This window comes from Talpa europaea (genome assembly GCF_964194135.1).
Source record: "Talpa europaea genome assembly, chromosome: 9".
Taxonomy (NCBI): domain Eukaryota; kingdom Metazoa; phylum Chordata; class Mammalia; order Eulipotyphla; family Talpidae; genus Talpa; species Talpa europaea.
In genome coordinates, this window is record NC_140076.1 from 50,679,319 (window position 1) to 50,692,525 (window position 13,207).

The window sequence follows — 13,207 nt, forward strand, 5'->3', positions numbered from 1 at the left end:
TAAAATAAGATGACATGAAAATCAGTGGTAAAAAGGCAATTCTCCAATAATATACATTTTTCTGTTCCATATCAAAATTGTATTTTATAGATCATTTGAACCAGTTTCAAAGAAAGTGTCAGACTTTAGTAATATACTATTTAGCATAATCAAAATTTGAAACTTTTTTTAAAATTGAACATGAACATACAAAACAATAAAGTTTTTAAATAATCATGTTTGAGTGATTCTAACAGTTTTTTTATTTTACCTTAACAGAATGGGTGAAAAAATATATTGACTTTCTTTCATGTACTATGAACTAATAGAAATATAAGCTGTGCTCTATTTAATGGGATGCAATAGTAATATAAACCATGAAACATACATATGAGGGTTTGATTTATATTTTGCACTTGTATTTCTATTTCTATTTTTTTGGATACGAATATAATTTTGCTGAAACATATGCTATTATATTACTCTACCTTAACTTTTGGTTAATTGTCTTTTCTTCTATCTTTGTTCCTTGCGTTTCTTTTTAGTACCTGACATTTGCAAACAGAGTAATACTCTTCTTGCAAGACTCTTTTAATATTTTACTCAGGGAGATAAGATGGGATTCTCTGTCATCAATTTATTTGTATTATTCATGCCAAACATCAAACATGAAAAAAATAAATGAAAGTTCTCATATATTTTATTCTCAGGTTATTGGTAGAGTTCAGATGATAGAAATAAAATTTGGCTCTGAAATACAGGTAGAATTAAAATAGATGTACGGTGGGGCATGGTCATTTCCTGAGAAGGCAAGATAAGGAAGTTTCACTGAAATGATAGTCACCATTTTATAGTAAGCAGAGAAAATGATCTCCTACATTAGCCAGCATGTGCTAATCATGCATGGCAATAATTCTGATAAAAAGAGATTTGAGGACAAACAGAAAAATTAACCAAATACAATGTTTGTAACTTTTGAAAGAGATTTCATATACTTTCCAGACCAAGACAGAGTGGGCTCACAAGTGGGGACAATTAAATGATCTGGAGTAAAACATTTGAGTAAGGATCAGGCGGTTGCTGTCTTCTTATTTCTGTCTTGTTTGTTCCTTTTAAATTTTGTTTGCATTTATATGAAATAGATGTCTAATTAAAGTGACTTTAATTAGGAATATGTTTTTAATTAGGATTAGGATTGAGTTTTTCTCTCTTAGATTCAAGGTTTTCTCTAATACTCATGCAATATAAGAGTTAAAAGCTTGTGCCAGAAACAATCTCTGAAAATTCAGCATGCATGAACAGAATTTGAATGAACTTTGTGTGGAAAGATGTCAGTAATAATAATATAGTGGTCCCAGAAAGATTGGCTTGAATTCCCCTTTGCTTTAAAATGCTGTCCTATTAGGCACATTACTTGACTACTCTGAACCTGAGGGTCTTCATATGTTAAATGCTATAGAGCAGAGGCTAATAGTAGTACTTATTTCAATGCTTGTAGGAGTTGAGATAATTATAAAGGACCATAGTACCTGGCAAATGTGGATATTGCCTTCTTATTATATGCTATATATTTTAAAAATGTATTTTTTATTGTTGTTTGACTAATTGTTTCCTCCAATTTCTTGCTCCTTTCTAATTGTTGATATATTTACTGCAGCATGCAGTAATCTTTCAAAAATACATATCTAATTTTATTCGCCAATTGAAATTCTCTAATTGTTCCCAATTTGTTAAAGATAAAAGATGGAAATATTTGCCCCTAAAAGTGCATCATATATTTTCATTATCATAAGTACTTACCATATTGTATTGCAGTTGTCTGTATAATCATATATATCTCTGTTTAATAGAGTACCTGATATATATTAGGTGCTCAAAAAATATTTCCTGAATTGATAAGTACATCAATAAATGGAGAGACTGTGGAAGTTAGGATCAGAAAAAAATATTTCTGGATTCATCTATGGGAAAGTGAAAACAGAAAGAACTGGGAAACATTCTGAGCTTCCCTGAGAATTGCCTGTCTATTCCCATAACCTAAAGATCCTAGTGACTAGTTCTCTCATATTTCTACACCAAATCTTGAGTAATGTCTCTCTGAACCCAAATATTTTGCACCTTGCTTGAAATTTATTTACTTAAACTGCTGATATAATATATACATCTTTGAAATATGTGCTGCCTAATTTTTAAAAAATATGATTAATTCATTATCCTTTAAAGTAATAATTTCTATCACGTATGAATGCTATCATACAAAGGTAGTGCACATTTATTCTTAAATGAAATATTGTGATCAGATTGGCAGCTTCCTAAACCTGAGTAGTGACAGGTATAGTGAGGTCATTGATAGAAATTTTGGTTAGGTCAAGGGATTCTAAAAATGTAAAAGAATGGGAAAAATAGGAAATAAACATTTATTGAATATGTAATACACATAAAGTACCATTTACTTTATTTAATAAATATTTTATACTATCTATATCATTTAATGCAGCAGAGCCTTTTATTTTGTCCTATATTTTCTGTTTTATAAGTGGAACATTAAGATTCTAAACATTTTGTGAGGTTACAGTATGTATCAAATGTCAGACAGCTATTATGTATTGGACATTTGTGGTCAGTTCTAAAGAGATGAGACTGTGTATGTTAAATCTGTAAATTTCAGGTCCAGTTGTTTAACGTATTCCAAATTCTGTGCTCTTTTTACTTTTTTTTTAATCTACAGCTTTGGAATCAACTATTTTCCAAGAGCCCTGGTCTTTAATTGGGGAATCATACATGGAAACTAAGCTCTAGGAACTAGATACACTCATTGTTACTGTAGTCATTGTTCCAAGGCCATTTCAGCAGACAGAATAAAAACTGGATTACTTTTTCTATGACGAATTTGTATTGATACCTCTAATGGTAACCCAACATAAAGGTTTCTTCTCTGTCTTCCTTCTTTACACATTATAATTCCATTCTTCTTTCATGTGAATTTTGGTTACTTATATTATCACTATGAGTAATTTTACTCATTTAATCCTAATAGCCACACAATAGATTCAGAATTGCTATATATAAGTACTATCAACTATAAATATTTAGAAGTGTTAAAGATTTGTCGCATATTTTAGAATGGAGATACATAACTAAAATAATTTGTTGAATAGATAACTTAGTTTTATCATAGTGTGTTAGTTCCTGACCTAATTATTTTCTTTTCAATTTTTAAATCTTTATTACATTCATATTCTGTGTCTCTAGGGCATTTTCTTTTCCCATTGCTGTAATTATGTTCCTTCTAATTTAGTATTTATTCCTCAAAGTTGTTTTAAATTTGTGATTCTTTAAGTCTGATCATTGGTTCCCTAAATTTGTGATTCTATTTTATGTGGTCTAATATGCCTTTATCATTTATTCATTTTATAAAAATAAGACTTTATTTTAGAGTGATTTATGTACACAACAAGATTAAACATAGTGTAGAGAGAGTTCCAGCATACCCCCAGTCCTTACCAATGCATTGCTTATCACATAAACACCCTCACAAAGTAATACATTTGTAAAAACTGATGAACTTATATTGACACATCATCCCAAATCTATAGTTTATAGTACACTCTTTATGTTGTATATTCTGTGGGTTTGGACAAATGTATAATGGCATGTATCCATCATATCATTTATGTTTACTACACAAAAAAATCATTTGTACTCTTCCGAGCCCCTCTCCCCAGTCCCTGGCAATCAGTGATCTTTTTATTGTCTCCATAGTTTTGCCTATTCCAAAATGTCTTGCAGTTGGAATTATATAGTATATATCTTTATATGTAGCCACTTGTATTTATGATTATTACTCTCAAATTATGTTTTTTTTTCTTTTGATATGTCTTGTAATTTTTTTAATAGCTTAATATCATGTACTAGATAAAAGGAGCTGTTATAAATAGGTCTTACGAACATGGTGCTGTGGTGTGTGTGTTGGGGTGTAGCATTCTGTACTCTTGTGAGCTTGTTATTTCTCTTTTCCCATGTGAAAGGTCTTTAGCAGTATAGTTTGGTTTTCCCCTATGTCAGTTAGGCACTGGTAACTTCCCAACAGGTTAGGCTCTGGTTAACTAGCTTCATTTGGGGCCAGGCCTTACTAAGAACAAGTGCTCTGGGATATTTCCAAATGGTTATTTTCTCCTTACTTCTGGAGCTCAAGGGAATTTTTGTCTGACATTTATTGTGGGAACTTGGTTAAGCTTTTGGAGATAAATCTCACAATATTTTAGCAGCCCCCTTAAACACTGGGTACCCCCAGAATTTTTAACTCTCATTGTTGTCGACAGTGAGCCGACAACAGTTTGTCAATTAGGATTCAGATTTTCCTACCCGGGCTGTGGTATCTGTGTCAGTTTCCTCTTGAATGTCTTTGCTCAGATAAGCCATGGTGACTTTGATTATATTTGCTTATTTGTCTCTCAAATCTTCAGGACAACAGTTTGTTCTGATCCTCCATGATCCAAGAAGAGTCATTGATTTTTAAATCTGTTCAGTTTTTTAATTGTTAGAATTACAATGACATTTGCCAAGTTTCTTATATGGAACTGGGTTTAAAATTGTTGTGAAATAGTAGATTATAGTTTTTCATTGTTTTTGTTGGCTTGGTTGTATGGGTTGCTTTTATTATTTATAAGGGTGCTGTTTTGCTTCTTGTTCTTTTATAATTTTACAAAAAAAATCTGTATGGGAATGGATTGTGATTATTCTGTATTGCCTGTTTTATAAGAAATTAGGTTTTCTAAACTTTAAGAAGATGCTTTTCTCTAGGTTCCAAAGTTTCTTCTGGTGTGTGTGTGTGTGTGTGTGTGTGTGTGTGTGTGTGTGTGTGTAATTTCCAAAAATATCACAACTTACATTTGGAGTTCTCTGATTCAGGTGCTCAGCACACTCCTACTAATGTTGACAATTATTTCCCTCTGTCTTTTCCATTTGTTTCTTTCTGCTCACTTTTGATTTTGTCTTCAAAAGTTACTTTACAGTGTTGGGCTTTGAACTAAAGGGAAACATTGACTGCTTAGTTCTGGGGTTCATAGTCTGAGAATACTCTCGACCTTTCAGTTCTTACCAGTCATCCCTTGTATTCACACAGCATTAGAGTACACAAAAGCCCTTCAGAATTTAGATTCTGTTCTTAAATTCTCTCTCCAACTTTTCAGGAAGTGCCTTTAACTTGTTTTATTCATAGTGATCAGGTGCTTCTTTCCTTTTATCTGTTCTCTCCTGTATAATTGCTAATACCACTGTGGTCTTATGGATGTCAATGGTTTTTCTCCATTCCTTTACATTTTGTAAAAGGTGAAAGATTTATGTGATCTGAAGAGAAACAGTGTATCCCTTTACATTTTATTTTCCTGAGGATATCTTGTCATATAGTATCATTATAAATATTTAAAACTTTTTGCTCTTCAGTTGTTATATCTGTTTTCCTGAGAGAATCTGGATAACCTAATAACACTGTCACTGCCAAAACTACTATCCCACGTGCTCTCACAAAGCATGGGTTTATAAGCATCATTTACTAATTCTAAAAATTCAGACTTATTTTTTGTTTTCCAGTAAAAAAATTGTCATGAGGGGGCCTCCCCGGTGGTGCAGCAGTTGAGCGCTGGGTTGCAAAGCTGCCCGCAGCCTCCGCAGCACCTGTTCGATCCCCGGCTGCTCCCCGGCCACCGGAGGAGGGTCCCACATGGCGTGCAGACCTCTCCTGCTACCCGCTGCTCCCCTCAGCAGTGTACTTCGGTCCTTCTGCCTGCTCTGCTCCCCGCTCTGGCTCTGGTGAATTCTCTCACCCTCCTGCACTTCTGACTGTACCCAGTGCTTGTATAAATAAATAAACAAACAAACAAACAAAAAGTTCTCCTTTAAAAAAAATTATGATGATTTTCTGAATTGTATGGTTATGAATTTCTTTTGACAAGTAGTGGGAGTTATCTGAATGCCGAGTCAGGGTTTATTATACATAAAATCTAAGGAACCAAGACTGTATTTCCAGTAAATATAATTTACATGTTTGTGTATATATGTATGTGTGTATATATTTATACACACACGTATCTGTATATATTTTATATATACACACATATGTATGTGTGTGTATTTATGTATATATATACTTATATTTATATATAAGTATATACACACATATATATAAATGAACACAATAGGGAAATAATGTGATCCTATTGAGATTGGGAGGAAGATAAGGACCCATAATAATCACTATCATATTATAATTTTCTGAAAGCTTTATCTAATTTGATGATATATTTTAAAAATAAGAAAAATTTATTTGTAGGTTTTAGTCATAATTATATTCATTTCCATTTAACAGACCTCCTAAAATAGCTTAAACTAGGCAAAGGTTTTCTTTTTCTTATTAGAAAAGTCTGTAAGAACTTGAGACCTATGATGCACAAAATATAGGGCCCAAATTTCCTTTAACTTTTCACACTATCTTCCTATCATGTGTGTTCTTCTCAAATTTGTGATTCAAAACAGTTGCTAAAGTTCCTATAATTTTGTTTGTTCACATACTGGGAAGTTCAGGCAATAGCATGTGGCAGAAATGGCATATCTAAAACAAATTTGATCAGTATAATTGGGAACAATTTGCTCTTATATTTCTTGACCACAAATTGGTAATATGGAGCCTCCCCGGTGATAGAGGGGTTAAATCTCAGTGCCATCACATTATTATTGCTGCAGCTTGTGTTCCATTCTTGGCCAGGGAGCTGCCTACAAATGGCGCAGCAGACCTTTCCTGCCTTGCCCGCTTTTCCACTTACCAGTGTTATTTCAGTAGATCCGCCTGTTCTGCTCCTCCCTCTGTCTCTGATGAATCCTCTTGCCCCTCTCACCTCTGGCCTACACCCCCAGTTCTTTTATGCATAAATAAATATATATTTAAAAAAATATAATACGGGCATAATAGCAGCAAGGGATACTAGGAAATAAATTTTTTAACTGGCCATCTTTGCCAGCTACATGAAATTTGACTGTTGTTATTAAAGCTAAAAGGGAGACTCTGAATTGGATGGTATCTAGCAATTTCTAACAAAGCATATTTGAAAATAACAAATAATTGTTGGCTAGTAGCTCCAAATGCATTGAAAGGAGAAAGACAGATCAAGGATCAAGCATCTGTCTCTTGAAGATAGAAAAGTACCAGAAATTATATCCAAAGAGAGTAGAAAGAAGAGAATAAGAAAAATAGTATCAGAAATTGATGAACTAGGAAGCAAGTATACAAAGTGAGTATGTGAAAATAAGCATAAAAATCAATAAAGCCAATAAATAGTTTTTTCAAATAATGATGCTTCAGCAAGACTGATATATATATATCAGTCAGAGGAAATGAAGAATGAAAAAAGAGGACATTGCCATAGATCCACAGAAGTTAATGAAAATACAATAAACAATTTTATACCAAATTGACAATTTGGACGAAATGGACAAATTCCTTGAAGAAGCACAGTATTCATACTGACACAATAAGAAATAAAAATGCTGAATAGTTGTCCATTAAAGAAAATGAACCCTTTTTTTTTAAGATTATTTATTTATACAAGAACAGGGATACAGGCCAGATGTGTGGGAGGGTGAGAAGATTCACCAGAGACAGAGTGGGGTACAGAACAGGCAGAATGACGAAATACACTGCTGAGGAGAGCAGCGGGCACGACAGGAGAGGTCTGCCCCCATGTGGGACCGTTGCCAGGCCGCAGGGATCGAACCAGTGCTGCAGAGGCTGCGGACAGCTTCACAGAGCTGCGCTCAACCACCTGTGCCACCAGGAGAGGCCCTGAACCCATTATTAAATTCCTTTACACAAAGAAACTTCAGTTCTCGATGACTTTACTGGAGAATTATTCTGTACATTTAAGGATGATATAGCACCATCTTACAAAAATTTCCAGAAAGTAGAAGAGAATATTTTCAGTATTGTTTTGATAAGTCAGCATAAAAAAAAATTGTTGCAAAAGGTGAAAAGGACATAAAAAGTAAAATTGTAGGCTAGTTTTACAAATACACTTAAAAATCTTAAATAAGACAGGAAAAATTAGGTCCAGTGATAAAGGGGATAATTCTCTATAGCCAAAATAGGCTTATTCTAGGAATAGAAGATTCATTTAGCATTAGGGAATTGGTTAAATTAACATAATATGAGAGTTGGGGGACAAGGGGCAAGCAATATACAATTTCCACATTTTGCCTATTAGCAGGTTAACTAGGTGTGTACATATTTTGAACATTTGTACATTGTATTGGGACTTTTTTTTTACAAGAGCACATGAGGGTAATTTTTATAATACCACTTTATCCCCAACCCCAAAGCCATTTTTTTTTCTTTTTTTCTTTGCATTTGGGTAACCACTAAAGATGTATAACCAGTTTCATGTGTAATTAAATGTGTTCATCTGACTATATTTTTGTATATTTGAAAATAAGCAGAAGTAATAATTATGACTGCTGTTTCAAGTGCTTAAATAATAGTTGTTCCTCTTTATTTTCATGTTTTTCCCTTCTGATGGCCTGGAAATCATCAGTTATTTGGGTCAATGATAATGTCTTTTAGTACAGTGAAACATTGAATAAATTTATGGAATTTATAAATACATGAGTGGAGTTGCCCTTCCAAACTAGACTGGGTTGGGGTTCATAATAAATTAATTTTTGTCTTACTTAGCTATCATAAGTTTTATCCTCTCACTCTAGTTTGCCCTAACAAATTTGTAGATCATTAATAAAAATTTTGAAAGAATGAATAGATGGAGCCCACATAAAAATTTTTGAGAAATGGGAAGATTACTTTTCTGAATAGTGTTATTTTACTTATGTTATTTAATAGTAATGGTAACAGTAAGCTTTCTATCTAGATTATCATTTTAATATAAATGATTTTGCTCTTTCATAATATATAGTGAATGTTATTGGGTTTTAGTAAATTGTCTCCAAGATATTGAAGTGTTTATTTGATAACCTATCTTACAAAGATTTTTAACTAAAGTTAGGTTGCAGAATTTCATCCAGTGCTTTTTCTGCTTCTACTTATATAATCATATATTTTCCTTTCATTAATTTGTTTATGTAATGATTTTGCAGTATTTTTAGTGCTTTTTTCTTTGCTTACATTGCTGATCTTATTTCATTAAGCATTTTGCATCTGTATTCAAAGGTGAGATTGGCTTGTAGTTTTGTCTTATTTTATTATTAGACTGTGTGGGATTTCTAGTACAATGGGGAATAGGTTGGGTGAGAGAGGACATCCTTGTGTTGTTTCGATTTGGGAACATATTTAGTATTTTATCTTACAATATTATATTAGCTGGTTGATGCTGGTTATCAGGTGATAATTAGAATATATTGGGTTAAATAAATCAGTATTAAAATTAGTCTCACCTTTTTCTTTTTTATAATATTTTATGATGACTAATAGACATTTTCTTTTGGAGAGTACTTCTCTAGAATAATTTTCCTAAGTGAAAATAAAGTTACTTCTTCATTGAAGAGGAAAAATAAAAAAGAATTCATACTGGTTACCTTATATTTCTAGAGATAATTTGGTTATGTTCTCCCTGCCATTCTATTATAAAATGCATGTCCAAATAGAAGTACAAAATTATTTGTGGATTTATATTATCAAAGATTTCTCAACACACATTCATCCATCAGTAAATGTTGATAAGCAAACCTTATTGTCTAAATAGTTTCATATGGTAAAAATATAAAGTTAATATTACATTAAATTTGCCAAGTTTTCTAAGATGTAAATATACTCGAGTAATTTTCTCACTCCTTTTGGAAAAAACAAACAAACAAACAAACAACAAACAAACAAAACAAAACAGAATGACAACTTTCCCCCTTTGTATTCAGACCCTTGTTTTCATATAAAAAACAGCGAGAGAAATTTATGAAAGAAAGTAAAACAAAATGGATTTACCTGCCTAAAGGATATGAAGACAGTTTCTTTAAGGATCTCTTTATTCAGCCTGAAACTAATATAAAAAGCAAATGTGCATATTGGAGACATGTAAGTATAATTTATTCCTTTTCTTTAAAATAATTTTAGTTAAGATGCTTTAAGTTATAATTTATATAGCATTTTTAAGAATTTCTTCAATTTCTTTAAAATATCTTCTATCACATTGTTCATATTCTGCTTGAGATTTTCCTGATGTAAGAAAAATCATATAACTCTATAAAAATCATTTAACTATATAATTTTGTGGTGTAAATTGTTATTACCACAAGCATTTTATAACTTATTTCTTTGTATGTATTTTCTGTTTTAATTATTATAATTAGCACTAATAGCAATATAAAAATCTTATTAGTGAATATATATAAAATTTCATGCATTAAAGGCTGATAATTCTCCATATAGCATAATATTCATCCACTGTTTTGTGCTGTAATATATATTGGTTTGAGCACACAGAGGAAATAGAATCTTGTATTTATTGAGTGCCTACTATGTACTAGGCACTGTGCTAGATATTTTACATATGTTACATAAATTATTCTCTACAATACTGTCAGTTAGGTACCTGTTTTTTATGTGTTTTCATTTTTATAAGAATTTTTATAAGCATTTGTTATGTTTTTTCATTTTTTATTTTTATAAGTTTCATTTCATTCTTATAAATACACTAAGGTTCAGAGGTAGTCTACCAAAGTCCACAGTTAAGTGACAATGCTGTAACATAATTCCAGATCTTCTCATTCTAATGTCTGATCTTTTTTTTTAAATTTGGTAATTTTATTTTGATTTGGAAATTAGGTAATAATCAAATTGAATACTCAGCCTTGTAGTATAATTAACTGGAGTGAATATTTTTCTTCATTTGTAAATCACTGTGTTTGTGATACACTCCTTTATATAGGATCCTGTTTCTGGGTGGCCTGAGCTACAAATGTTTCCATTATTTTAACATGATTAGAAAGGTCCATAAAAGGCACAGACTATCATTAGTCTGATTTTAGTAAAATTGAGGACAGATGTCCTAAATTTAGTATAGAAATATCCTCAAGCCCTGAATTCCCATAGAAGTTACTCACTGAGTAAAAAAATAAGTTTGAAAGGCAAGTGTATCCTATTCAAAATGTTTTCTCACTAGCTCTGAGTGTCAACTCTGTTTATTTGCTTCAGATGATCTTATGCTTTATGAAAATGAAAAGTTCACGAAGGTGTCTTTTGATCCTCTATGTAGAATATAAACTCATTGATTTAAAAAATGTCATTACATTTTTATATGCTTTATGCATAGGAAACTTTTAGCTAATATTGTATAATGGTAACCTATTTGGATATGATGATAAATAATTTGGATGTATAGATAGGTGGATGCACACACACAGACACACACATATTGACATATATATATAAACACACGGTCATATAAGGTATATATATATATATATATACATGTGCTGATACCTATATATCTATGTATGTATGTATGTTGTTATGCCAAGTTAATTTTATATGTGTATAAATAGGCATAAATATTCATATTCCAAAAGTTATTTCATTTCATACTCACAAAGTTATGTATAATTTACCATTATCTGGGCACTGGAAGTCTTCTGAATGTCATGAAATATTTTGTAAAATACATTCATTGTAAGGAGTTTTCTAAAACTTTAATATTATCAAATATGTTGATTATATTGCTATTAATATAATTTATTAAGAACTGTTCTATAAATACATGGTCTCATAATTTTTCATTGTTTATAGTTACCATTCATAAGATATTATAATAGTGGTCTTCAGTGCAATTTCTTAAACTAATTAAATAATTATAGTTGTAAATTTCATCTTTAAATATTTACTTATATATAAAATTGACATCGCATCTTCTGCTGACTGACTTGTAGTCTTTTCTTCAGCTTACTCGGTTCATATGCTTGTCTTATTATGTACTACTATTTATATATTTAGTCTTTAGTGACTTGGAGTTTGCTTTACTGGAAACAATAGTGAGAAAAGTTGAGTACCACAGCACTTAAAAAAACAGATGGGCCAAGAAAAATAAATAGGATTAGGGATTTGGGAAAAGAATGAGAAAATATCAGCATTTAATAGTGTAAGTTCACTAAAGAAAAAAAAAAGTAGTTGTGAGTGAAGTGATGGGAAAGATTGGTCAAGAATGGAATTCAAGTTTCAGATTAAAGAGTAATCAATGTTTGAATTTGCTCTAGTTTGAGGACAAAATGTGCTTAGTTTAAAGGGCATAAAACTTAAGCATATTCATGGTAACCTAGGAGGAAAGACTTAGAAGATTGCGTTCAGGTTGCATTTCTTTAGGAAACAACATGCTGCAAAATCAGAAATCCATATTAACATCCAGAGCTATAAACTAACAATAAAATTTAGTTACAGAACCAAAAATCAGTAGCCATGAGAAAGGAATCTAATTGAAAGTGTGTAAGAGTAAGAAAATTGAGGGTCTGGAACAATCATATGAACATTTTTTATCCATAGCTTGCAGATATTGGTCAGAAGGTGATACTGGTCTTTGTGATTTGACTTGAGTGGTAAGGGAAACAAAAGCAAAAATAAACAAGTGGGACTCCATGAAACTAAAGTTTCTGCATGCTGAAAGAAACTATCATTGTTTAAAAAATGCGTTCTACTAACCGTGAGAGGATATTTCCAAAATATACATTTGGCAAAGGGTTAATATCCAAATTACATGAAGAATTCTTAAAACTCGACAAAAATAAAAGACCACTCAATAAAAAAATGGGAAGAGGATCTGACTAGACATTTTCCAAAGAAGACACAGATGGCCAACAGGTGCATAGAAGGATGTTTGATATCTCTTATTAGGGAAATACAAATCCAAATTATGAGATATCACTTCAAACTTGTAAGAATGGCTAATATCCAAAGACAGGAAGCACCACAGTCAGTTGTGCTTTCTCCCTGCCCTTTTTTCACACCCCCCCCCCCGCACTCTTTATCTTCCTCTTGATGCTCTCAGTTGCTCTCAGTTCTGTGGTTAGGTTTCAAGCGTTGCTTTTAAACTTTGTCTTTGAAACTTTGTTTTCTCCATATTCCACAGATAAGTGTCTACATCTGGTATTTATCTTTCTCTTTCTGGCTAATTTTGCTTAGCATAATCCCTTCCTTTTCCACCCATGTTGCCTCAAGTGTCCTAACTTTTATCTTTTTTGATTGCTG

At 31.8% G+C, this 13,207-nt stretch overlaps 1 protein-coding gene across 1 annotated transcript in view; it reads left to right on the forward strand.

Moving 5' to 3' along the window:
• LRRIQ3 (leucine rich repeats and IQ motif containing 3) overlaps positions 1-13,207 on the forward strand; it is a gene marked incomplete at both ends in the record, with an annotated part of 72,733 nt that overhangs the window by 7,376 nt on the left and 52,150 nt on the right. The window contains one exon of the mRNA XM_084242347.1: positions 9,892-10,048. Within this exon, the coding sequence (XP_084098473.1) occupies positions 9,892-10,048 (157 nt within the window). The remainder of the gene's footprint in view (positions 1-9,891; positions 10,049-13,207) is intronic.